The sequence below is a fragment of the Lytechinus pictus genome, chromosome 15 (genome assembly GCF_037042905.1).
Source record: "Lytechinus pictus isolate F3 Inbred chromosome 15, Lp3.0, whole genome shotgun sequence".
Taxonomy (NCBI): domain Eukaryota; kingdom Metazoa; phylum Echinodermata; class Echinoidea; order Temnopleuroida; family Toxopneustidae; genus Lytechinus; species Lytechinus pictus.
Genome location: NC_087259.1, coordinates 20,899,744 through 20,927,379, shown reverse-complemented (window position 1 = coordinate 20,927,379; position 27,636 = coordinate 20,899,744). Strand labels below are relative to the sequence as shown.

Sequence of the window (27,636 nt, the reverse complement as noted above, 5' to 3'; positions counted from 1 at the left end):
ATCTCTGTAAGTGTATTGGTCTAGTTCATAAAACGTGGACATAAGAGTAACCAAGTATCACTGAACATCTTGTGCGAGTTTCAGGTCACATGACCAAAGTCAAAGGTCATTTAAGGTCATTGAACTTTGGCCATTTTAGAGGTAATGATTAGATTGCTGTCACAACTTTCAAAGTTTATAGATATAGTGTATAAAATGTGGATATAGGGGTAATCAAGCATCACTGACAAGTTTTAGGTCACATGATCAAGGTCAAATGTCAATGAACGTAGTATTGTATCATTATATGAATGGTGTTTTTTGTGAATTATTATTTTATAGTAGTTTTCAAAGTCAGTACTGCTGCTATATTGAATCGCGTGATGCAGGTGAGACCGCCAGAGGCATTCCACTTGTTAAAGATTTCAGGACTTCTCAACTCTCAGACTTAATTCATAGTGTGTCAGTATTATGTGTGTAAATTTTCAAGGAAAAGGGAAGGGTGTTTATTGTATATACATTATGCACACATATAGATATAATATGCAATGTGGACTTTAAGGTGTGCATCATTAATTTTGAAATCATTCCATGAGGGTTTCCTGTAATTTCAGAAAATAGGGGTATTCAATCATCGTAAAATATCAGTAAAATATGAAGGAAATGTTATGTGTGAAATGTCCCCAAGATTGGAAGGCTATTTGTACATGTGGATTTGAGACATTGATTTGATAAATTATCAAATATCAAACTCAAATATGTTTTTTCTGCATTTTATTTGGTTGTCAAGAGATTGGAGAGTGTTACAGAGACTAAACAGATGGAGAGAGGGGAGGGGGCTGAGCAAGAAGAGAAAAGGGAACTAATGAAAGCAGTATTTATAAGAGAGAGGGCAGGGAGAGGGGGTGAGGGAGGGTGATAGGAGAGGAAAAGGAGAAATGTGAGAGGTAAATGAGAATATGGAGGGGAAGAGAGAGGGGAGGTAAGAAAGAAAAGGAGAGGCATGCTCTCCTGTAAGGAGGGGGGGGGGCGGGCTTACATTGATGTGTGGATACCATGTGCGACCCCCAAAACAAGTAAAAAGGATTCTTTTTCAAGATAGGGCACTTTGTGTACGTAACAATAAGGGTGTCAAAAATAATGAAAAAGAAAGGGTATCTATTTCGCTAGGAAAGCTACGTGCTTGGGGTCAAATTTGCGAGGGAATAAAAAATTAAGACTAAATTGTTTTATAAAGGATGTTCTTTTTGCCCCAACAGTCACCACTACCTGTTTAGAGTCTGATTTGCGCGAGGTGTGGGAGGTGGGGCCGTGCTGAATTAATCCAATGATATAGGTAAAAGTAAAACCGACGTCCGTGACATGATTAAAATATCGCTGTACTTGTTTACGGGTTCTCAGGGAATACTTGCCAAGAATATCGTTTTGTTTCCAATATACTTGTTAAGGGTAGGGTTTCACATTCCAATACTTGTGAAGGGGTGCATTTTCAGAATATTGAAAATACTAGCTTGTTTATATAGGGTGCTTTTCGAGACCCCATGGTATCTCGTCAATGGAAGGGGGGGACTAAAAGAAAGGGAGCATATAGAGAGGGAGGGATTTGGTGCTTTGTGAGTAACATATGTACCACCTCCCTTTCTATAGAATGGGGGCCGGGGGGTAAAGCCAGGGAGGGGGTATAAGACATATGGGGAAGTATAGGGAGATGATCGGGGTATAGGAGAGGGGGAGTGGATGGAACACTGGTATCGGGGAGAGAATTGGGTGGGCGTGAGATGAGTAAGGCCGCCATGGATCTTATAGAGGAGAGAGAGAGAGGGAAACATAAAAATTAAGAGAATCCATCAGCTAGAGAAAAGAACTGGAAGGGGTAGGTTGCAACCGTTGCAGCTAGGGAGGTATATACTTTAGGGCAATGGGGACGGGGGGCGTATATAGGAGACATATTTTTATAGCTATCTGTCTGTCAATTGGTCCAAATAGATGCACTGCCAATGCCAGTTCTCCAGATGAGAAGGAAGAATATTTCTTGGTCATTATCATATCCGGGATCATACCCCGACTTCAGTATTCGGAACCGGCCACTTTGTCATCAATCAACGAATTGAATTTGTACACAAACACATGCGCGCGCAATTGTAGGCCAGGTAGGCCATGCTCTATAACTTTTCAGCTGACTCGAACTTGGTCTACGAGGATAGGGTGAATTAATTTGGATTTCAAAGAAAATAAAGACGAATGACAAAAGGGGCTAGATGTTTGATCAAATTACAGCTATTCACTGTTATTTCTAGAACAGCAACATGACGGACAAGGCCAAAATCAAGAAGGAGGTGAAGATAGTTTTAAGGGCTTTGCTTCTTTCGGCGCCGCTGGGATTGACCGCAGTCGAGATCGAGCGAGACTTTCGCGAGGCCCAGGGTTACGGCGTGCCTTACCGCGAGCTGGGGTATAACAGCACATCCGACCTAGTGGAGGATTTGCCAGATATTGCATCCTGCCACTGGGAAAGGGGACATGCAGTGTTTCATGGAATCGCAGACAAAACAACCAAACACATTCAAAGCTTGGTTTCCAGGCAAAAAGTTGATGTGAGCAAATGTTTAAAGCGAAGAAATGCTTTGGAAAGACAAGTTGTCCGTCCAGGGAGAGGAGGCTATTCGTCAGGACGCGGGCGTTCATTTAGTACGTCATCAGGTAGATCTAACGTTAGATCTCAAGCACCGTATTCCAGAGCTCCTCAAGGTTTTGGTCAAGGGAGGAGAACAAATTCATACCCAGGATCATCATTAGGTGGCCGGCCCAAGCCGTCACCTCTGAATGGCCCAAAATCAAGTCCAGCTTATCTCCGTATGCAGATGAAATCACTCCTCAATTCCCATCCGAATGGCATTCTCAACACTCACTTTGATGCCATCTTCAGTCGCAAATGCGGTTTTACTGTTGACTATTCTCAGCTTGGGTTTACAGATTTAGAGGACCTTGTGAAATCTTTATCTGACTTGATTAGTCTTGAACGAATCAATGAGGAGAAGTTCAGAATTTATAGCAGAGAGAATTTCCCCAAAGGAACAGAGAACTCGCCCAAAGGAGCAAGCAGAACAAGCAATGAATCATATGCATCAAAGGCCAAAATCAAACCACTGATGTCCGACGGTCATGGGAATATAAAACCTCTGATCACTCCGAAACAGCCGCCACCATTGCTAAGCCCACCAATACCGGATGGTAATTTGATTTTAATGCACAACAAATTTTATGTAACTAATTGATATGCCCTAATCTCGAGTTTAAAGTAAAATGAAGCAGAAGGGAAAATACATTACAGATGAAACATTTTTTAAAAATACATTTGATTCACATTAAGCCAACTGAAAAAATTGTCCTGAAATTCATACTGATATTTTTTTAACTTTAAAAAAAAATTGTTCCTTCTGAGTAACAACAAAGTGATGTAGTTGTGTTTATATTTCTTTGCAGTATAACTGAAAAATGGTTTGATGGTGGTCCCCAAGTCTGCGCACCTAACGATTTGAGTTCAGATTCAACATGAAATTCTTTTTATTTCACAAAATCTTTCAGTTATGTTTCTTATAATTATTGTAAGTGTACTAAATATCTCATAAAAATTTGAAAGAAATTAAGGATTTTCTTGGAAAAGACCTCTGGCAGTCATTTTAGATTGAAAAAAAAAAGATACCCCATGTCTGCGTACCCATTCTCTTTGCACATGATAATGATTCTGGGATTTTTATGAGAAAGGCTGCATTTTGAGGCCATCACATGAATACCCAAAATTCATTATTTTTCCACTATATTGAGTCCGATTTTTATGTATTGCATGTGTAAAGTTTGTGTTCGTTGCGTATCTTCTTTTACTAGAACCGCGCAGATTTGTGTGTGCGCAGACTTGAGGAAACTTGCCATTCTTTTTATATGTAGATCTACTGCAAAGTCGTACAATTTCCCTGATATTATTTGTTTATTCACAAAACTACTTGAAAGTTGAAATCTCCTGTATACTGGATACTAATATTAGAAAAGAGCATTTTAATCCTGTTTGAAAATTGAAATGACTAGATTTCCGATTCACAGTAGTTGTTTCCAACTTCCGTAACCAAATACTTGGCTATTGAGAGTATTTCAAGTTCATTTGAAATTACTACATTTCTGCTTTCACTTAAATATTTCCCTACTTCCCTAAAACTAAAACTAGACTATTGGAAATGTTTCCCACAATGCCACAAATTATTGCAGTAGGCCTATACTTGAATTGTCCAGTCGCAGTCAATGCTTTGTTCCTTTTAAGTTCATCAATTCTTGCTTCTATTTTGAACTCCATCAGCTCGGAAGTCGATGCCATTCCAGGCCCCACAGAGAGGCATTGGTAGAGCACGTAGAATATCCTCCAACCGATCGGATGAATCAAGTACAAGGGTTGGATCATCAGGGTCATCATCGGTCACAAGCCCCAGACAGCCATCACCGCCAGGCAATGATCTCATTGATAAACAACTCTGCAGTGAAATCCGACAGGTAGGCCTATACAGGGTGCTACATAACTTTTTAGCACTTGCCCGGTCGGGCAAGTAAATTTTTTAATAGTTGAAATATACTTGCCCAAAAGAATCCTTGAAAACAAAGTTTTACCTCTTCAAAAGAAAATTTTGCGGTTTTATAAACTATTGACCTCTTTTTTCTCTCTTTTGAGTTTTGACATGAACTGATATAGTCTACCTTGTTCTTGCATTTCTTTTTCCGAAGTGATTTTATCTTGCCCGCCATGACCAAATTTAGGGTCGATATATCATATCTACCCTAATTTTTGGTAATTCTACTTTGAGAATTTTGCTTTCCCAATTCGGGCAAGTAGTTTTGGTCTTTACCACTAGCGTACCTACGGGGGGGCACTCTGCCCCCCCTGACGAGCCACATCCCATACAAAAGTCATATACCTGCCCCCCCCCCCCCTGACGAGCTTGAAGACCTTTATTGCCCCCCTGACGAGCTTGAAGACCTTTTTTTTTTTTTTTTTTTTGCTTTTCAAATTTTTTTCTGGTACGAAATCCTTCATTTGTGATTGAAGACCTTTTTTTTTTTTTGCTTGTCAAATTTTTTGGCGGACGGTTTTGCCCCCCCCCCCCCCTGTGAAAAATCCCAGGTACGCCACTGGTCTTTACTTCCAAACACTCGCCCGACTTTAACTTTTACTTGCCCCGGGCAATCAGGAAAGTGCTTATGTAGCACACTGGGCCTTTACTAGATATACACGTATAGGCAATTGGCAGATTGTGTGCTCATATAGGTTTAAAGTTCTCCTTGTATTACGGTAGGCCTCAATAACAATGAATGGAAAATGATATTTTGTCATGGACTGTTTTTTGTTGATAGTTTACCATTTTAAGCAATTACTATTGCTACATTAGCAAAAGCTAGATATTCAAGACAAGGAATGGACTTATACATTCATTGTACATTAATTCTGTCAACCAACTCTTGATTTCTGTTTAAATAAAAAAGATAAAATCCTGTAATGTTCCATTCTTGGTAATGTAGACTTTATTTGACTTGCACATGTATACATTTTTGCTTAAATTTTTAAAGTTTTAGTAATAGAATTCATGGTTTGTCTTGTTCCCCAGATTTTAGAAGATTACCCCAACGGACTCTTTGCTGCTAGTCTACCGACCGAATACAAGGTAAAAACTCCTCTGAAAAAAGTCTGTCTCTCTATTTCTCTCTCTGCCTGCTTTTCATATTGTTATCGTTAGACCGTCTTTGTCTCTTTCACTTGCACATCCTTTGTATTCCCGAATTCATGTTTTACGAAACTTTTCCAAAACATTTCACTATTTACTTGAGTTCTCTTTCAATACAGAGATATTCAACCATAATTTGCTTTTTGCATAATCTCTTTTGGGTACACTACAGTACAGGCCAATTTTATTAATTGTTTTAGTCTCATCTCTACTCCACGTGTTTGACCTCCAGGCTTTAACCAAGAAAGAGCTACCCCTGATCTCCATTGGTTTCTACAGTGTAGTGGAGCTGGTGTCTGCCATCCCTGACATTGTAGCCATCGAGAGACAGAAGAAGAACAGTGATTGGATACTCTTTGATGCTCGGACATTTGTACCTTCCAAGCCACCCGGTAAGTACTAATAATGGTAGGTTAATTGGGAAGTTCCTCCTGGGTTGGTTGGGATAAAAGCAGAAAAAATGAAAGAATTGTTATTGAAGAGGTTTGGTAAAAAATTCTTCAAAGAGTAAGAGAGGTGTGGAGGATTAATATTTGTTTTTACGACATCACGTATGATCTGGGGAGCTATTCATGTGAAAAGGACTTTTTAATAAGATGTTTTTACCAAAGTCTTGTTTTATCTGACAGTTACCATAGGAACTGTGCTTCTCAGCCAATCAAATTCAATGAAAGTTGTCAGATGTGACAACTTGTCAAGCAAAAAATTCTTATGAAATGCTCCCCAGCTGCTCCATATGTCACATAATATAATATAATGGAATATAAATTCCATAGATTCTTATGATACAAAACAACTTTTCATTTGTTCTGGTTCATCTTTTTAAGGGCATCTGTCCATCGAGAGCAACTGCCCATTATGAAAAAAATGAAAAACATCTTTTTCCATCTTTCCATTCTGTATAGAACCAGAGATAAAGAAGAAGCCCAAGGACTCGCCACCCAAGGAACTAAACAATGAAACGGTCCAGGTTGCCAAGGCAAACATTAGAGAAGTCCTCTTGTCTCATCCTACGGGAATATTACTACAGGAACTATCATCTGCATATGAGGTAATTCTGGAGGTACAGACTCTGAGGCCAGTATTCTGAAGTCCGGTTTAATTCTGGCCATGGTCTAACTCTGTCTTAAAGTCATGGAAAGCTGAAAACTGTCAAAATTCTGTTGATGTTGTATGTTTCTTATGTTTACTGTGTACTTTCATCATGCTACAGTGGCGAAGAAGACTGGTTCAGTTATCAATCCAGACATTTATGAATAACCTGATGAACAGATGAGCTCATAATCTAACCTGTATTGGTGAAGATCTGTATCACGATAGGCTCTTCATAGTAAACCACAATTTTAGTCCAGAGTGTAAATTTATCCCAAGTTCAGAATACAGGCCTGATTGGCTGTGTTCAAAACGTAGGTCTCGAGAAAAAACCCCGCTAGCATAGGTTCTTACAGTACTTGCAGAATTAATTTCAGCCCCTGTTAACCTTAAATATTCAGCCTACTGTAGTTTGTATGTATTAACCAACCAAGGGCATGTGCTCTCAAGCTAATCATCAGCAGCTTTGCTCAGACATTCCAGATACTGGGCAGTTTCACAAAGGTGTTAGTAAGTCATGCACAACTTAACTGAGGCTGAGGCCGAAGCCGACCTTGAGGCATACAACGCTGGTATTCAAATTGACCTCTAAATATTTATTTATATACATTTATTCCATAGTTTGTTACTTTAACCTGTTGTGTACAGGATGGTCCCTGTACAGAGCATATGAGAATTCATAACCAAATGCAGTCAACAGGTTTGATAAATATGTGCAGTGCATTTATGTTTTCAGCACAAGACAAGCACCTTCAGCACCAACTTTAAGAGGCCTTTGCCTTGTAGTGGGCTGAACATGGCTGAAGAAGATGTTTTAAATGCCAAGTATTCTTATACTGTTCGTTTCCTGCTCATTCCATTTTAGAAATTTCACAGGACGAGTCTTCCAGTTGAAGATTTTGAAGTGAGAGATGTCAACTCTTTAGTTCTTGCCATCCCAGACACAATCAAAGTTGTCTATAAAGGACAAAGTAAGATCAAATATTCCCTTTCTTAATTACCGGTAATTAATTTAGGTATATACAAATACATTATGCAGTGATTCCACATTTTCACCCAAAAGCTTAAAAATATGGTCTCTGCAAATTGTTCCAACGAGTCACTTGCTGTTTGTAAAATACAAGCTGGTTCAAGTTGATTTTTCAGGCTGTCTGAAATTTGAATTATAATGAATTAAGGTTTGCGTGTATTGAATTACAACTTGCTTACTTTGACATGTTCTTTGTGTGGGTTTGTTTTGTATGTTTTAGTTAGAATTCTTCCACAAAGAAATATATTAATATTCAATAATCAAGCATACCAACTGGAATTAGTCCATATCACATATTGTTCCAACGATTGCCTGTGAAAATGTAGCATTGAATCTTGAAAGTATCAATGTTTATACGAAAGATGAATTGGTTCAACTCAATAGATCGAAAAGTCTAGAGTGAATATATCTCCATGGCTATTGGCCATTTCAAGAATCTTTATCTTTATACTGTATTTTATTATTTTGTACATTTTGTATTTTCAGATCAAGTATATCTCCATGCACAAGATCAGAGGTTACCCCTCACCAGTGGATCACTATACAGTGTAAGAAACAAGCAATGATTATACATACATGTACATAGTGGGTACTTCTCCTCCCCCCCCTCCCTGTCCCCCGGTAGTATGGTCACAGAAAAGGGATTAAAGGAAAATTTCCCTCTATACTTTTTGAAAGAGATTATTCACAACAATCGTGATCCATATCTGGTAAATCAAATGGGTTAATACCTGAACAGTTAATAATGCCATCATTCCGTGAGCGATTTTGTATGTTTTTTTTGGGGGGGAGGGGGAGGGTTGGGCATGGTTACCCACACTTTATTCAGTGTGCATGCGCCTTTAAGCTTCTCGCACTGTATTAGAATGGAAGTACAAAGTGGCAACACGGTCATGCTTTTATCAGTCATTTCTTCTTCAATAATCTTGGAAGGTACTGCAGCTCATTTCCAAGGTAAAATTAAACTTGGATGCACATTATGAGGAGTGAAGGGTATTTTCAAAGTTTCAAGTCATGCAAACGTTTCGACTTGCCCTAATTCTATTATTGAGATTAAATTTCCCTTTAGTCCAATTTCTATTTTTTTTTACTTTCAGACTATTGCCAAGTCTATACCTCAGGATGCTATTGGATACGGGTATTCCTACCCTACCTTGAAGAAACCTAAACTCAATGAGTACTTCCCAGTCTATGTCTCAACGGTATACACTCCTCATAAACTCAGTATACAAGTCAAAGACAAAGAGAGTAATCTAGCATTGGAAAACCTCATGGATGGACTAGAGTAAGTTGAGGGCAACTCACAAATATATGATTTTTGTCTCACCTGCATAGCAGAGTGAGACTATAGGCGCCGCTTTTCCAACGGCGGCAGCGGCGTCAACATCAAATCTTAACTGAAGGTTAAGTTTTTTTAAATGACAGCAGAACTTAGAAAGTATATGGACCAAGTTCATGAAACTTGGACATGAGGTTAATCAAGTATTACTTAACATCCTGCCTGAGCTTCAGGTCTCATGACCAAGGTCAAAGGTCATTTAGGGTCAATGAACTTAGACCATGTTGGGGGGATCAACATCAAAATCTTAGCCTAAGGTTAAGATTTTGAAATGTCATAACTTAGAAAATATATGTACCTAGTGCATGAAGCTTGGCCATAAGGGTAATCAAATATTACTGAACATCCTGTCTGAATTTCAAGTTCTATGACCTGGCGAAAATTTAAAATGTCATGAATTTATCATTTTACATCCATTTTTGATAAAAATGGTCAGTGTTGTGCTCGTTTGATTTTTCTCTATTGATTCAAATTAACATTATTCTGGGGTGAACTTGACCTTTAAATGTTGGTTGCAGATGTAAATAATCATACCTGAATGATACTCGTCTGTAAAAACTTATTTAGACACACACACACAGTATATTCATTATTTCATTTCTTTACCCAGATCTGTGTACCACTTTGCAGAAGGAGAGAAGTATCTCATGCCTGATGCCATGATAGCAGTAAATCAGATCTGTTGTTCTTTATACCATGAAGATAACAACTGGCATAGGGGAATCATTACAGGTGTCCCAAACCTAGATCTTGTTGAGGTTAGTAGTTCAGGGAAGCGTTTCATCAACATTTTCATCTGAAAAGTTTTCCGATCTGACAATTTTCTTTTAATCTGATTGGCTAAGTAGCATGGTCACTATGGTTACAACTGTTGGATGAAACAAGACTTGTCGGATGTCCAACAAGTCCTATCAAGTCCTGGGCACGCCGTGGTCTAGTGGTTCTGACTCTCGCCTTTCAAAGAGATGGTCGAGGGTTTGAATCCTAGCCATGGTGTTTTCCTTCAGCAAGAAATTTATCCACAATGTGCTGCACTCGACCCAGGTGAGGTTAATGGGTACCCGGCAGGATTATTTCCTTGACTGCACTGAGTGGCGGTGATGGTAGCTCGAGCTAAAGCTGGGGTAATAATAGCAGCGCTTTGCATCCTCAGGCGAAAAGTGCTTTATAGATCCAGCTATTATTATTATTATTATCATGAAATGCTCCTAGGATGGTGTTTTGCATTATTGTATGAATTGTAGAATATTTCTATTTTGCAGATTTGACAATGAGGAAACTAGTTATTGAATCGCAGTAGGTTACAACAGTGGCAATCTCACATGTTCAGGAAGGAATCAAATCATGTTCCACATTATATATGGGAAAAAATTAACACATATTTCAAATAATTAAGTACAAAAATAAATAATTTGTGCCATTATGTGTGACAGTTCTCTCATTTGCAGATTTGTGAAAAAAGGCAAATCTATTTCGACACAAGTTTGAATATTATATAACCTTTATGAAGAGAGAAAAAAACATGTCTCTGAGACAATTTATGCCCGCCAAAATATATTGCGATTATTTATAGGAAACCTTGAGTGTCGTGTCTCGTGTTTTACATCTTTCTGAATACTAATTGACGCTTATAGCAATTTAAATATTTTCATATTTTAACGCTTGTTTGTTTGTGTTCTTTCTACAGGTATACTATGTGGATTATGGCACCAGTCTTAGAATTCCAAAGAATTCTCTTCGTCTCTTGAAGTAAGTTTGACTTCTGAAACATTTTTCCATTGTGATATTGCAATGAATGAAAATTAGAATATTAAGTATGGAAGGTGTGATGTTTACTCTTATGTTTTATACCAATAATCGTTTTGACAAAAAGTCTTTATTTGATACATCCTTTAGTACATTAAAAAATAATGGTTTCTAGAAAATATCTTTCAATGCTACTTCTCTTGAATGTTTTACTCCTTGATTATGATAATGATACATTGCATTTAAAAAGATGCTATACATAGATAACTATACCATAGCACTTACACTGCAAAAATAACTGGACATTACAGCTATGCTGAATATAGGTGAGTTTTCAACATTTTTTTACAGCTTTCATTAGGGGTGTGGTATCTGAAAATTATTGTGAGTTTTTTTTTTCTTATGTAGATCTTGCTTCATGAAGCTGCCGAAGCAGGCCATTGATGCCAAACTTGGAGGAATTGAGCCTGTTGGGGTAAGTCTATTAAGAAGTTTATTGGCATTGCAGAGAATGATGATCACTTAGAGTAACCCCTGTAGGAACTTGACAGGACAAGCATTTTGCTGGTAAACGCCAAGCTGGCATATAACTAATTACATAGGAAACATTTTACGTCTAGGTTAATCAGCCATAGTGGCTGACCTTATAGATGACAGATATTACTCTCAGGTCTTTTTATCAAAGACAGAGCGAGGATTCAAGCTCACAACCTTGCAATTATGAGTCCAATGCTCTAACCACTAGACCGCACGACTTGTCAAATGAGAAACCATCATGGGATGACCAGCCTTGTTTCATGATTGTGTGAATTTCAATTTATCTTATTTGATTTGTTACAAGTCCCTATGTTGAAAAATGGGAGTAGCAAATTGTAGATAAATCAAGCATTGAATGTCAGAAACTGTCACTTTTGCTTATCCATAGTATAAAGCACACATTAAAACCGTGGCATAATTCAATACACTATTGTGAATATACACCATTGAAGTTTTTTCTTGTTTTGTTTATTTATTATTTGTGTGTATCAGGATAAATGGAGTGAAGAAAGTAGAGACAGATTACTCGAGCTCTCTTTCAATAAACCACTACAGGCATACGCCATGGTAGAGAAGGTAAGTTGACTATGGCAAGCCAAAAGAGTTACTATCACCTTTAAATCAGATAATAATATTATTTTCATATTTACTCAGAGTCACCACTTTAGTTCCGAAAACTGTTTTCCCAGCAAGCTGTGATTCCTACATTTTATACTACATTTGGGTGGAAAGTGAAAAATGTCATCAGCTAATTCAAAGAAGAAGTATACATTTTGCCTTGAAGCAAAAGTGATTGTTGGTAAAAGCTTAGTGCAAATAATTCCATTGCAAATAATGAACAAAAACTTACAAGCAGTCCTGAAATATTAATTGCATCTTTTATTTTACAGAGCTTGTTATATAGAAAAGAATAACTTATTTACGTACATTTCAAAGCCTGAGGGAATACTTGTTTTCTCACTGAAAATTTGAAATGCATGCTACCGGTACTTTTGTGCATGTTTTCTTCTTTTAGACCACAGCAGGGGTGTTTGATACTGATCCATTCTCAGAGGTTTGTCTATTTATTTTAAACCAGATTGACCTAGCATGGTTGCTATTTGTGTGGTGCATTTGTCTTTCTTCCTTCTGGTATTCACCATTTCATTTCTTGAGAAATTCATGATATTATTCTATGCTTTCATGCCAGCAAGATATCCTTATCCTATATGCATCATCACTATCCCTGTATCTCTGTTATTGCATCCTCAACAAAGTCTAATGCTTGTCTGTTAAATTTGAGCTAGCTATACTTGAAGTGGAGTGGTGTTCTGAGTCTGCATGTCTGTATAGATCTCGTAGTAGGAAGTGCCACAAGTTAGGCTCTGCTGTGAAACCTCTCACGCTTTTAGCTGCACATAGCATCACCAATTATGAAGTGAATCATTATAGTGCACTATTTAATCAACACACTAAACAGCACAAGTAAGATAAACGCTTGAATGATGATCTGAAATCAATTGAAAGAAGAAGGAGAGTGCTAACTGTTTTGCTTGTGGCATTCCTATTTCATTTAGGGGGAAAAGGATGTATCATTGTTTATGTCTACAGCTTTGGAAGTTTTATGTGGTGTCGGGTCATCTTTATCCCATCCCATGTATATTTTTTAGAGGTTTTCTCGTTTGGTGCTAGCAGTTCTCCATGGCAACATCGCTCATTAGTGACTGGATTGATGGATTTATGTTTAAATACAGAATTCTCTTTCGCTGTCATTTTCATGTGTATTTCTATTTTCTTGTCATTTTTCTGGGTAGTGATGGCTAATAAACAAATTTCTGCCTTGAGCTTGGTTGTGTATAGTGTTCATTGATTTTCAGTAGATTTTGCACTTAATCATTTTTTTCACAACACATGCCTACATATCCCTTTTAATAAAAAAAAACACTCAATGTGTAATGCATTTGCAGTAGAAGAGTGGTGAATATATCTTTATTTAAAAGTGTACCTCTGATATGAAGTGATTTTGTATGATAATGTTTTTTTTAGTATATTTATTCATTAAGAGATTTGCACCCTTGTATTGGATTGAATTAACTTTGAGAAATGTTTAAGAGGTAATGTGGACAAAGGATACACATGATACAGTAATATCATTAGCCTTGAAAGATTTGATGTACACATAGATTTGTTATCGCATGCACCTTTGATTACTTGTACATGTATTAACTATTTTTTTGTTATTATTATCATAATTCCATTAATGGACCGTTGGCTGTTAATGGTAAATTGAACTTTAGCTTTGATCATCTATTTGTATACAACAGGCATTATTCCAAACATTTGCATGGCTACGATTGGAACTCTGAAAATATAAACCAAAATAGAAAACTGTGAGTAATAACCTCAACTGAAAGACACCTCTAATAAAACATCAAATGATAGTATGGTCCATAATATACATTTAAAAAACATAATCTGTTTATCCATTGAACATTTATATTAAGTATAATGGTTATAAATTTGATGCATCTAAAATAAATATTTATAGGCGATAGAAAGGAACTAGCTACATAAACATCTACCTCTCTCTCTTTCTCTATTTAGAGTTCGGTCATGAGCCTCATCCTTTGTGATACATCAACCAGCGAAGACATTCACATCAATGACCTATTAGTTTCAGAAGGTTTGGCTTGCTTTGCAGAGCAGAAAGGACCAGCTGAACCTGTCGCAGAATCGCCAGTGATCCCACCTGTAGGTTTTCTTGTAGGGTACTTTGGGGAACTGACATCAAACAAGTCCATATTAATTTGGGGCCAGTGTCATAATTTACGATTATGGTAACTTTGCCATTATGGTAACTCCCATGGGAACATGGTTCAACAGCCAATGAAAAATCCAGATTTCCAGGATACTTACTATTTAGATTCCTTGTGGAAAATCATTATATTGTATGCTGTGATTTAGTGAAGAGCTTTTATAGATTTATTTATTCATTTAATTATTTATCTATTTATTTTTTCATTCATTCTTTCTTTCATTCATTCATTTGCCATTTGTTTATTCAGGGTGACCCATATCACCAATTTAATTGCCTTCCATGAGGCCCTGTTAACAAATTAACAAAATTACAATGGTGTTTTGGGGGTTACTAGTATTTCATTTTGATTGTATTTTCCATATTTTTGTTTCTCACTCATTACCTATTCAGCCTGCTGAAGTGAGCCTACAGATGCTGACTGGCATGGGTCTGCCGGTACCGGACGATGACTCCGCCCTGGCCTTTCAGTGGCCGGAGGAGTCTGCTGAAGTCCAAAGGATCCTAGGGTCAGGGGATGCCCAAACCATCACCAGACCACAGGAAAGGTCTTCAGGGGACGGTCAGGTCATGGTCAACGGTGACGTCACAAATGCAGGAGATGGCCGTGCGGTCATTGGAGTGGACAATGATAGCTGTAAGATACATTAATTTTTTTTTCTTACTTTTCAAACTTGGTCTAAGGATGCATATAGGAGTGATGATCTGATTACATTTGGGGGGTCTAAAGGTCAAAGGTCACATAGATCATTATTTACATTGAAATATCTTACACGATCATTGGAGAACCATTCAAGGAATTAATTTCAAACTTGGTTAATGCATATTGAAGGGATGATGGTATGAATAGATTTTAGTGTCATAGGCCTGTATTCTGAAGTCAGGTTTAAAGTTGTGGTTTAAGTATGAATAGCCAATTTTTACATAAATCACTTACATTAGAGATATCATATTTCAGTTCATTTGGCTCTCAAATCATTCATAATTGTCAAGAAAGTATACATAGATGATTGTCTTCACCATTGAAGTATCAGGAAAGAGTACAGTAAACGTAAGAAACATACAACTTAATAACAATTTTGACACTTTTGGCTTCCCATAGTTTTAGCACAGAGTTAGACCATGGTCTAAGTTAAACCTGACTTCAGAATACAGGCCATAGAGGTTAAATGTCATAGATTTTACTGCTGCAGTCGAGATCCATCTACTTATTATTGTTATTATATTATAATATTTATTTAAAGCTGATAGTGGGCCACCATCACTGAAAGAGGACGATGCGATTGAAAAGATGGCCCGAGAACTGAGTGAGATTGATGAAGAAGGTGAAGATGATATGCAGAAACCATGGTCTATTACAAGGTAAGGAACTCTCCTTGTGATGTTATGGGCCCTGTTTCACAAAACAATAATGTCAAGTTTCAAGCTTTTCTTTAATTATATTATGTTCAATGTTGGCAGCTAAAAGAATGCATAATGGATTATTGGGTTGAAATATTGGTAAATTGCTTCTTGGTCTATACTCACTTTGTCTTCTTACCGTTCGGTCTTATCCCATATGACCCTAATGACAGTTCATCTACAATCAGTTTGTCTACTAACACTTTGGTGTAATTGTCTCATTCCCCATTCACCAATTTTAGTGGGAAGACTAATTCAATTGGGCTATACCCATTTAGTCTAATATATACACTTTGTCTAACACCATCTAATAGGTGACCTGCTTATGAAACCAATTTTCAGTACAAATTAGACCATCTTGATAGTCGAAGAAATGACAGTTAGCCTCTTGGCAATTGGAATAAATTGATATTAGACCAAGTGGGTTAGACCATCTGATATTAGACCAAGTGGGTTAGACCATCTGATATTAGACCAAGTGGGTTAGACCATCTGATATTAGACCAAGTGGGTTAGACCATCTGATATTAGACCAAGTGGGTTAGACCATCTGATATTAGACCAAGTGGGTTAGACCATCTGATATTAGACCAAGTGGGTTAGATCATCCAATAGTAGACCAAGTGAATCCAACCCAATTTATTTTCCATCGATATGAAAATTAGACCTGATGACATTTTACTCATGATCCCGATGAATTTTGTTGTATTATTGAACTGTGAACAGCACATAGACCCATCCCCAACATTCAAATTTCAAAAATAATATGAGAATGCCTTTTCTGAATCTGTCGTAATTTGCAAAGCCCCTGGGACCCATTTCATAAAACTTCTTATGATAACGAATCGGTAATAACAGTTTTAAGCTACTGAAATCATTCGATTCGATTGGCTGATGGTAAACTTGTTATTGAAATGGTGCATTTGTTATGATAACAAGTCTTTATGAAACGGGATCCTGATATTGCTCACGTACATGACATTTAGAAATCAAATATAGAGACAAGGTATTATTGATTTACTAATTGCAGAGTTGAGCTGGTGACTGGACAAACCCTTCATTTGATATCGTTCAAAGACCAAGGTGGTCAGTTTGTAACCAGTGTTGAGGTATCGGCTCTTATCTGGCCAACCGATCCGGATGAGAATGCTCTTTTTGATATGGTAACGTGTGATTTTAAATTTTATTCAGTTATATATTTTCAGTTGTATTAGATTATTTATTTTGAATTATATCGTATTATATTACATTAATTATAATAATTTAGGAATATGAATGTCTGTATTGATGTGTTTAAAGTATCTTTAGTTTTCAATTATATTCAATTCATTTCATTTATTTCATCTTTTCAATGTGTTACCAAAGTGGTTTAATTAATTTTTCTTCAGTTCAGTGATTATAAAACCATCAAAAATTCAGGTTAAATCATGCTTATAAACAAATTGTTAATACCACAACCCTTTAAATTCAGTATTTGTGGGAGAAAGGCCTCTTTCTTACATGGCACATTTCCACATTGCCGCACAAATGGGATGAATTAAATAAGGGCACATGAAAATATTCAATGCCAATGAGAGGAACATTGACCCTCTTTAATAACAACATGGTCTAGGATGCATATGTCACAGTAACAAACCTTTGTATTATTCATACTTTTTAATAACAAAATTTTAGAATAATTAACGCCACCCATATAAAGATATTAATTGATGAAAAAAAAATATATTTCAGGGATTTGTTTTTATTTTGTTTAAAAAAAAAAAAAATTCTGATACATTTATCTTTCATATTAGATTGAACTGAAAGCAGCACAGCTTGGTCAGGTCATCGTTGAAGAATTAGAAAGTTCGGAACTAGCAGATAGCTTCGCAAGGTATTGGTTTATTTCTAAACAAGGGTTAAGGGTTTGGCCTAGTCCATAGAAAACAAAACATGCAATTTCCAGCATTTATCGTAAATTGTGCATAAGCAATGTTTGATAGTTTGTATATAATAAGTTTGAATATTTTAGTACCTTTAACGTAATGACGCATTTAGAGCTGGGAGGACATATTTGGCTATATTATGAACTTGATGTTAACTTGAAATTTGATCAGAAGCCGTGTTTTAACTCTGATTGCCACAGATTTGATGTTTTAACTTCTCATGATTTTAGCTGGGATAGACCATGGCATACGTTTAACTTATTTCAGAATATGAGCCATTGTATTCCACACAAATAGTGATGATGAAATATATGATTCATAATGCACCAAATCCACTCTCTAGTATGTTCAAGCTTAAAAAGAAGAAGAAAATCTTTATACAGCTATCAGTGAAACACCAGACTCAATAACTATTAAGAATAGGAGGCATTGAATAGATGTGTCTTCAGGTAATTGTTTAAATGTATGAACAAGAGTGCAGTCTCAGATATTGCTTCTAGTGTCTGTGTATGTGATAGAGATGATTCGTTTTAAAATTTAGAAATGTTTTATCTGCTGTGCCATTCTCTGAAAGTAACTGATAGAATGAAAATTGTAAAATGGTTATATATTTCTTTTTAAGATGGTACTCTATTCAGTTTTAAGAAAATTAGCATGAGTTATAGATTTAGCTGTTGTCTTCAGATTTTAAGAAAATTAGCATGAGTTATAGATTTAGCTGTTGTCTTCAGAGCAGCTTCTATTTATGTATTATGATAATAACAATAATAATAATAGCGGCGTATTTACCCAGGGTAGCCACTTCAGTTCCGAAAACTGTTCTCCCAGCGGGCCCTGCTATTATTACCCCGGCTTTAGCACGGCTACCTTTATCGGGCGCTCGAGCATTTGAGGAATTTCTTCCTACCGGGTACCCATTCACCTCACCTGGGTCGAGTGCAGCATAATGTGGATAAATTTCTTGCTGAAGGAAATTACGCCATGGCTGGGATTCGAACCCATGACCCTCTGTTTCAAAGTCCGGAGACTAATCCACTGGGCCACAACGCTCCACGCGTTACATTATTACGACTGTTCTCTAATATGGTTTTATTTTATCAGGGAAGGTGTGCCGCTCTCCAAGATTAGCCCATCAAAATTGCAGCTCTTCCTTCTGACTAGGTATGTATGATTATTAATTTTTTTATGTGACAGCATTTGATTTCTTAAAACTGAATTGTTTTGAAGAAATGTTCACCCTTGTTCTGGCTAAATTCAATGAAGAAATATACTTATTACTCCAGGTGGGTGTTTCATAAAGCTGTTCATAAGATAAGAGTGACTTTAAGAACGACTGGTGATCCTTTTTTTTGGTATATGGTATACACCATAGGCGATAGTTTAGCGCGTAAGAAAGGATCACCAGTCATTCTTAAAGTCGCTCTTGACTTACAAACAGCTTTATGAAACAGCCCCCTGGATTATCTATTAATAGTGATTCAGTTCAGGAGCTTGAAATATATGCTTATTTGGAGTGATGTTTCATAAGTTACTGATTGGCTTTTGGGGTGACTAGAGATTAGTTCTTTGACCTTCTGGGGCACTTTGATTTGAATTGTTCGAGTTTTCTACTATCATAAAGCTTTTGTTCAAACCAACTGCCATATTTACATTACTGTCATAACAATCCATGATTGTTTACATGTATTAACTTGTGGCACTAGTTAATTCCCAATTATGTCACTGATATTAACCCCAAAATTTGAAAATTAGTTGAAGTGAATGTTTCTAATCCTTAAGATTATTATATACACTGCAAAAAGTCCGGTGTTGATTTAACACCAGCCCGGAATCTATATATGTCCACACCAGAGAAGTATTGAAACAACACAAGTTCGGAATCAAACCGATGCTGTTTTAATACTAATTGGTGTTGCATAAACACCTTTCTGGTGTTAGACCAAAATGAAACTGGTGTTGTTTAACACTTCTCTGATGTGGACATATATAGATAGACAGGCTGGTGTTTAATCAACACCGGAGTTTTTGCAGTGTAGTTAAGTATCAGGATTGTGTTCCATTCACCCTAAAATAGCTGGGAAAGGGGGGGGGGGGGTTGAAACAACATCTCTTCAACATTTTCCAAGACCATTCCGCCCGCACAAAATATTTTGATCGACAATTGGCATCAGAGATCTCAAGTGGGGGTGATTCAACTCCCGCAGCCAGGGAAAAGCCCAAAATTCCTGACCTGATTAGGATTCAGAATCAAATTCATAATGTGTATCGCCAGATAAATGTAAAAAATTAGCCTATTATTCTAAAAGATTTCTGATAATAATTTCATATCATTATGTCTTTCAGTGTTGCCCCATTGTTGATGGTTTCAGGCCAGGTCAGCACTGCATTGATTGGTCAGATCCAAGCCTTGGCTAGTGATATGCCCCCTCTGGAGGTGAGATTTAGACAGTCTTGTAATATACCATCAAGCAAACACTGGGCATCCAATATCTGGATATAGATTTTTCAAATTATGGTATCTCTCACCAAGTACATCAAACATGGAAATATATCTCATCTTGACTTTTGCGTGTTTTGGGACGTAGCAATTTTTACTCATCGTTCCTTACATCCTTATGTTGACTTATTTCTGTCCAACTTCTCATCGTTTGTCCCATATATCTATTATCATTTTATCAATTATTATTCTGGACTTATATTTGAATATTCTAAATCAACACTGATTATTGGTCCCATTGATATAACTTCTTTGACAAAAAAAAATCAGAATTGGATGTATTGCTGAAGAATAAATATATTCAAGGCTAATGGTGTGTTGTCAGAAACTTGGGCTCAATTGCAAATCAAGCAAAAGGCTCAAAGTCAAGCGTACTGGGTAGTTACTCGAAAGTTGAATTGCAGTTGAACGCAAATCAATTACCAATTTGGATTTTAAAGGTCCTGTGCTTTATTTTTAGAGTTATGCTTGCTTTTTAATTGAACATGAATTTCTTTTGCACCCCAATAGATTTCTATACCAACTTTTTTACTTTTTAATTTCTGCTGAGCCTAAGGAAAATATTCACCAATCAAATGTTTAGTCCTGAATAGTCACTCAAGTCAAGGCATGGTACCTGCATGATGTGGTGCTTTATAAGGCAATGAATTATAAAATTTAACACTTTTTATCATATTCTCCCCTAGGATGATGATCTGAGTCGTGAGAGCGTGAGCAGTGAAACATCAGCTAGTTTGGATACAGAACAGGAAGAAGCAGACCTCAAGAAGATGCATGATGTACTCAGAACTAAAAGGTCAGGCTCATCGTAAAGCCTTCATTGACTCCCTCTGAAAATATTATAGATAGATCCTACAGATGGAAGCATAATTGTTAATTATGGGGAATTCTTTCCTCAAAGACCAACTACACATTACAATTTTTGTCAACCTTTTAGCAATCTGTATCACAAAATTCCCTGCTAACTTGAGGAGAGAAACACATTGTTTAAAGAAAGAACTACCTATATGTAATTAATTTTAGCTTTGAATATTTACATGTATTACTTTTGATATTCATTGTGTTAGAGATAGAATTTTAAAAAGTTTCATGGCTTTTGCTTCTCTCCCTTGGGGTGTCTGCCTACACAAGTTCACTATATAGTTCTTTGTTTTATACTTAATCTTTATGCTAGTGAAAAAAGTGATAGGATCACAAGATTATTTTGTTTTCTCACCTGAGTGGTCTTTTTACTTTGGTTGTCTTTATACTCCATCTATGTATTAGAGAGAGGATTCTCAAGGATCTCATGAGCAACACCGGTTCTGTTGACGTCGATGAAATCACCTACATCGAGGGATTGATGAAGGACATTGAAAGAAAACTAGAAAAGACCAAGTCCATCGACGTTGATCAAGGAAGTGCCTCTCTGTCCTTGGGTAAAAAATATTTTTTGCCATTTATATCAATTTAATGTAAGTTTAATCTAATCTAATTATTAGCTTAGTTTCTGAGGGTAAAATGCCCAACTTTTGATGGAAATCAAGTGATTTCACGGGAGTGTTTCGTGAAAAGACTTGCCAGACGTTTTATTCGACAAGACCTGTTATATCCGACATTTACCATAGGAGCAGTGCTTCTCAGCCAATCAAAATCGGGAAAGTTGTCAGATCTCACAACTTGTCAGACAAAAATGTTGATGAAACACTCCCCAGTATGTTGTTTAGATAGGAATCCATGTTTGAAAAAGGGTTGTGGCCTCGGAGGTTCTTGAATAAGTTTGTGCCTTTTAGCCTTTGCTTTAGTGGGAATCTTGTTAAGATACTACTCCCTTCCAATCTTCATAATTTCTGCTTAGACCGAGGAATCGCAAAAGCCACTGTGAAGTCCTGGGGGCCATAACACAAAGCTTAGCAATGATCATAGAACATTGTTCTATGATTGATTGTATTGACTACAATGTACAATCAATCATGAAAATCAAGTGTACGATTAATCGCTAACCTTTGTGTTACGGGACCCTGATGTGGAGAAGGTGTTTTTTTTTTATAGGATAACTTAGGTGTAGATTACAGTTAGAGATGAAAGTGTTAGGTGCATGTTAGATCAAGAGTTGTTCACGAATCAAATATAAGAAGTTACCGCAAGAATATACACCTGTCAGCAGCGAGATGATATTTAAGATAGGTTCTCTTAGATACCAATATTTTTTGCAATTAAAATTTATGTGGGAACCATTGATCAAAATTTGAGCTGGATTTGTCATGTGTCATTTACCAGGTGATATCTCTGCACAGCTGGCTCAGACCTCCATTGGATCCTCCATGTCTCCAAGAACTCCTGATGATGTCTTCAGTCCACCTTCCTCCAGACATCCTAGCAGTGTCTTCTCCCCAGATCAAAGTACCAAGAACACCCATTCACAGACGGTAGGAGATCTTGGACAACAGAGGCACTATTCTGATCGGGCTGCGGCGAGTCAGAAGCAAACAGCTGCAATCTCGCCTCTTCAGAGAAGCTCCACTGGGACCATGCCCAAGCCACAGAGAGGGATAGGTCGTGGAGTGAACATGCCAACAATGAATGCAGGAATGGGAAGAGGACAGCAACTGAAGAATGGTCGAGGGCCACCACCTCTGATTCCATATTCCCAAGCAATGAAAAGCCTAAATCCGAACACTCCAGCATTTGTCCCAAGCCCGAAGCGGGATGGCTCAGTAGATGACAATGTCAAGGGTCAGTTGCAACAGCCCAGTCCTCAAGGTTTGTTCATGGATCCATTTGGAAATCGCCAAGCTCCTGTACCTTCAAGGAAGAGTCAGATTCAGCAGCCCAAATCTCAGGGTTTATTCATGGATCCGTTTACAAATCACCCAGCTCCTGTGCCTACCCTTAAGGGTCAGACGCAGCAACAGAAGCCTCAGGGTATGTTCATGGATCCATTTGCAAATCGCCAAGCTCCAGTACCTTCGAATGCTATACCTCCTTTGGGGCAGACTATACCAGAAATGGATATCTTTAAACCTATCCCGCTCCTGCCACCGAATATACCACTGGGTATGCCACCACCACCAATGCCAAGCAGGACAGGTGGTATGGGAATGAACCAACTACCACCTCCTCCCCTCATGAGGGGAATAGCCATGGCTCCCCCTCCATTACAACCCATACCTAACCCAATGCCAGGTCTTCCTCTTCCGCCCAACTTCGACATGATGCCTTCTTCAGGACCACTGTTTGACCCCAATGCACCGCCTTTCTTTGGATTAGGGAGAGGTCAGGCATGGTCACTCAATGACTAACTTATTGCATTCGCCCGTGGTACGGCTGCTGTGGAATCCTGTTGCAATGAAGCAAACATTGAATTTTAATCTCTATTATTCAATTATGTTATTCATTATGTTCTCAGTTATTTAATTATGTTTCTGTTCACCTGTGCCTAAAAGTGATTTGAAATACTTTTTTTTTCATTCAAGATATCATTTGAGGAAACCAGATTTATTATCACTATTTCATGTCTTTAACTCAGTGTGTTTTGGAAAGTGTACCAAAAAATAATTTGTTGCATTCTAGCACCAAAAAAAAAGAAGAAGGAAAAATAGATTCTTTCATTTTTTGTGATTGTAATAGTAGGCGATGATTTACCAATATAAGTGAAAAAAGTACTAAAATATTTTATTTATAATGGTACTGATCAATATGTTGTATTCAGCATGTACATAGAAATCAGGAAATTTGTCAGCTTTGTACTAATTGCAAAACATCATTTTATTGTTACCTTGAGAGATCAAAATGTTTTCTGTTATACTAGGGACAATAACCCCTGTGTATTCATCAGTGAGATAACTTGCTATATATCCTGTGGATGTTGATGCTTAAGTCATTAAAGACTGTCTTATTATGCTATAAAATACATTTTCCTTTTAATAGGCCCCAGAATTTTTATATGGTGGTCATAACGGCAATATGGTTTACTCTTATGAGTGTATCCTTCCAACCAGTGCTAACCTGATTAACTGCATGGTTTTCAGTTTCAAACGATCAGAGGTACCCACCAATTTGAATTTTAGTTCAGATTTGGACATTATCTGTCTTCTATATTCAACTCATTTTCAAGCTCACAGTCTGCCTCAATCAGATGAAACAAAGGTCTCGAGAGGGTTAGTAAGCTTGATGGGAAGTCACACTTAACTATATGTGAAAGTGTGAAACAGACTCCTAAATCACTATGGTACCAGATGGGTCATTCTAAAATTACCTATTATTGAGATCTTATGTATTTTGTACTGTAAATTTGTAGTTCATTATTATGGTATATTTCATTGTACTTCTTTCATCTTTCGTTTGATTAAACCATATGTAGGTATACAAACTTTGAGGATGTTATAAGCGATTGGGCAATGAAGGGACATTCGCACAATTTTTTTTCCCGTAATTTTTACTTTACTTCATGAACTATGTAATCATGGTATTATTTTTTTGATATATTAGTATGAAATCAAACACACTCACATTATATACAAGCAGTACTGTATACAAGAGATCCACATTGATTGGAAAATTTGTATGCTGGAAAAAAAAAATGTTGAAAAAAGTGGAAAAAGGGCAGCTGAAGAAATTATTACACATTTACGTATATATTAGTATGTTTTATTGAAATCAAACACACTCACATTATATACAAGCAGTACTGTATACAAGAGATCCACATTGATTGGAAAATTTGTATGCTGGAAAAAAAAAATGTTGAAAAAAGTGGAAAAAGGGCAGCTGAAGAAATTATTACACATTTACGTATGAACTCTATCAAAGCAGATACAAATTGTAACATGAATCATACAATCATCCCCTAAAATAACAAAGATTTTTGTAGTTCTTACCATTTCTCTGTTTGCATATTTCTACTCCACATCACATTTCTGTCCCAAGTTGTTTCCTTCGTTAGTTTGCTTTTATGCAATGTCTTTTTTTATATACTACTTTGATGTTGATTTGAATTGGATAGACCAAATTGAAAGGTAATGGAAAATGGAGCTTTTCAATGTCTGAACATCTATCTTGATCACTTTTACCTAACTGCAAGTTAAAGAGCTTGACAGCTATGTTCAAATTGAATCTAATTAATAAGTATGGGTACCCAGATTATATTATCCTGTTCCTATGGTTCCACCTTGAAATGCATGCATTATTTATTAGAGTTTTCTTCTTACAATTTATCATCTACAATGATAGTATTCAAGTACAGCATTTTACTTTCTAGAAACAGATGTTTGTGTTTTTCTTCTTTGGTTGTTTGGGAGAGTGTCTGCAAACAATGCCTTCCAAATGTGATTTGTTCCATAGAAAAACACTTTGCATTATCATTTCGAAATAAGTGATAATATTTCATATAGAGGGGGGGGGGGGTCGGTAGAGTTTGTTTTGATGGTTTGATCAGAATGTAATTATGCATGTATAATGGTATTATAAATGGTGTATTCCTTTTCTGTCTGTGTTTGACCTTTTTGTAATACGTATGCAAAATTACCAGCATTTTGTAAGACATTTTCTTTCCCTTTTGGGCTTGATTTTTTTCTCATAAATAAGCCATTGATACCAGCTGAAAAAAAATGTTTCGTATGGGTTATTGTTCTCACCATGGTGTATATACATTTTTTCATCTGTATATATAGTAATGTTTATTTTTGCCAAATGATTTCCATTCATGTTCCAAAGGAAAAAGAGATATGACAATTTTTTTTTGGAGGGGGGGGGGCTTCAATGTTTATATTATACATGTATTTTATTTGTCTATCGTTTTATTTTGAGATCTTTTTTAGACCATGGTTTGGAAAAGGAACCATTTCATTTCCTGTTATGTGTACAGATGATCAACATTAATAAACCAGAGTTATTTTTACTGCTGCATTTATGTCATGTTTTCTTTTATTTTGCTATTTTAAGTTTTTATTATATATCTTAGGATAATTTCTTTTGCCCTGATTTTTTTTTCAATATCAGAAGACAAATATCTATGGTTTTTGCCCCTTCCTGTTGGGCATGCACGATATGACAATACTGAAATTGTTTGATAACTGCTGTTAACAGTTCAGTAGTAATTGATAGTAATTTTAATTCACAATATTTTGTATCACGCTTATCTCAATGTCTCAAAACATGAAGAAAATAGAAAAAAGAAAAGTAATTTCAGCCAAAAATTAAGTGTCACATTTATAATTGACTGAGAAGTATGATATTTGGTAAAATAGCATCACTTTTGTTATGAGAGCAAGCATAGGTCATCATTACGATTCTCCAATTGCAATCAACCCACCACAGCAGGCCATAAAAACAATAATAATAATAACGGAGTTCTTTTTTAACGCATATCACATTATGTCACAACGTCCCTATGTGCTTCCAAAGGACTTGGATATTATTACCCTGGCTTTAGCCCCGCAGCATTTTACAGCGCGGTGGCATTTCAAGGAATAAATTCCTGCCAGGTACCCATTCACCTCACCTGGGTTGAGTGCTGCACAATGTGGACAAATTTCTTGCTGAAGGAAATTACGCCATGGCTGGGATTCGAACCCGCGACCCTCTGTTTCACAGTCAAAAGACTAATCCACTGGGCCACAACACTCCACATAGACATGTAGTAATCTAACTCTCCAGGGTATAGTAAGGCTGTTAAGTCATGCACAACTTTGTGAATAACTGGAATATGTTTGTAGTTTATATATTTCATCTATTCATTCATTTATCTATTTCTGTCATCTATTATCAACAGGGTAGCTTCCCCATGAGAAATTTAAAAAAATACTGTTATACTCGGTTGGGCGGGGGGGGGGGGCTAAGTTACTCAGTAATTCAGCTTCATGATGTTGTTTCATTCGGCGTAAGATAAGGCCACCAATCATGCGTAAAGTTGTGCATAAAATGATAAAGTCATTCTTAACTTCCGAACAGCTTTGTGAAATGGCCCCAGGGCATAAGAAAAGGAGCATGACAGTGTCGGACCCGTATCTTACTGATTTCAGTAACAAAAAAATAAAAATGAAACTGGCTGAATTTTGCTTTATATTTACTTGGTCTTCAAGGAGTGAGTCTAATCCTGCATGGGTTAGACCCATTTGGTCTTCTATCTATGTGGTCTAATTGCTGTTCTTGGGTGCATCTTGGTCTAGTGGTTATGAATCATCTTACAATCTGAGGGACGTGGGTTCGATTTCTAGCCTGGGTGTGTTTTCCTTCAGAGAGAAATTTACTTATACACTGTACTGTACTCGACCCAGGTGAGGTGACCGTGAATGGGTACCCAGTAGGAAGAAATTCCTTGAATGCTTGAGCACCCAGGCAGCCCGGCTAAAGCTGGGGTAATAATAATGGCAAGGTCCGTTGGGAGAACAGTTTTATGAACTGAAGTGGCTACCCTAGGTGAATATGCTATTATTATTATGACTACTGTGACTTACTGAGGTCTAATCTAATGCTCGGTCTAATTTCCACTTCGTCTACGAAGTATTGATACGTTTGTTAAATCTGGTTCCTAGAAAATTCATCCTACCATATA

General features: G+C 36.9%; 1 protein-coding gene across 2 annotated transcripts; it reads left to right on the top strand.

The window, feature by feature from the left end:
• The first annotated feature begins 2,094 nt into the window (after positions 1-2,094).
• On the top strand, positions 2,095-25,980 carry LOC129277426 (uncharacterized). 2 transcript variants are annotated; one of them, XM_064110680.1, is made up of 23 exons: positions 2,095-3,210; positions 4,328-4,518; positions 5,625-5,681; positions 5,974-6,133; positions 6,647-6,792; positions 7,699-7,804; positions 8,350-8,411; positions 8,961-9,148; positions 9,813-9,960; positions 10,890-10,951; positions 11,357-11,423; positions 11,978-12,061; positions 12,501-12,539; positions 14,069-14,215; positions 14,673-14,916; positions 15,524-15,641; positions 16,711-16,843; positions 17,474-17,553; positions 18,707-18,766; positions 19,949-20,039; positions 20,789-20,898; positions 21,369-21,520; positions 22,362-25,980. In XM_064110680.1, exons 1-23 carry the CDS (start codon positions 2,286-2,288, stop codon positions 23,381-23,383), a joined length of 4,392 nt encoding a protein of 1,463 aa, XP_063966750.1. In that variant the 5' UTR covers positions 2,095-2,285; the 3' UTR covers positions 23,384-25,980. The 2 variants fall into 2 exon arrangements, with proteins under 2 accessions (XP_063966750.1, XP_063966751.1); XM_064110681.1 differs by lacking the exon at positions 12,501-12,539 and having other exon boundaries at positions 2,105-3,210.
• Positions 25,981-27,636: the final 1,656 nt, after the last annotated feature.

Bases quoted from the DNA above. Each gene is read 5' to 3' on its own strand.
- LOC129277426 (XM_064110680.1), top strand. From the start codon at position 2,286: ATGACGGACAAGGCCAAAATCAAGAAGGAGGTGAAGATAGTTTTAAGG. The intron at 7,805-8,349 runs GTAAGATCAAAT...TTGTATTTTCAG, and splicing joins AGTTGTCTATAAAGGACAAA to ATCAAGTATATCTCCATGCA. The intron at 16,844-17,473 runs GTAACGTGTGAT...CTTTCATATTAG, and splicing joins AGAATGCTCTTTTTGATATG to ATTGAACTGAAAGCAGCACA.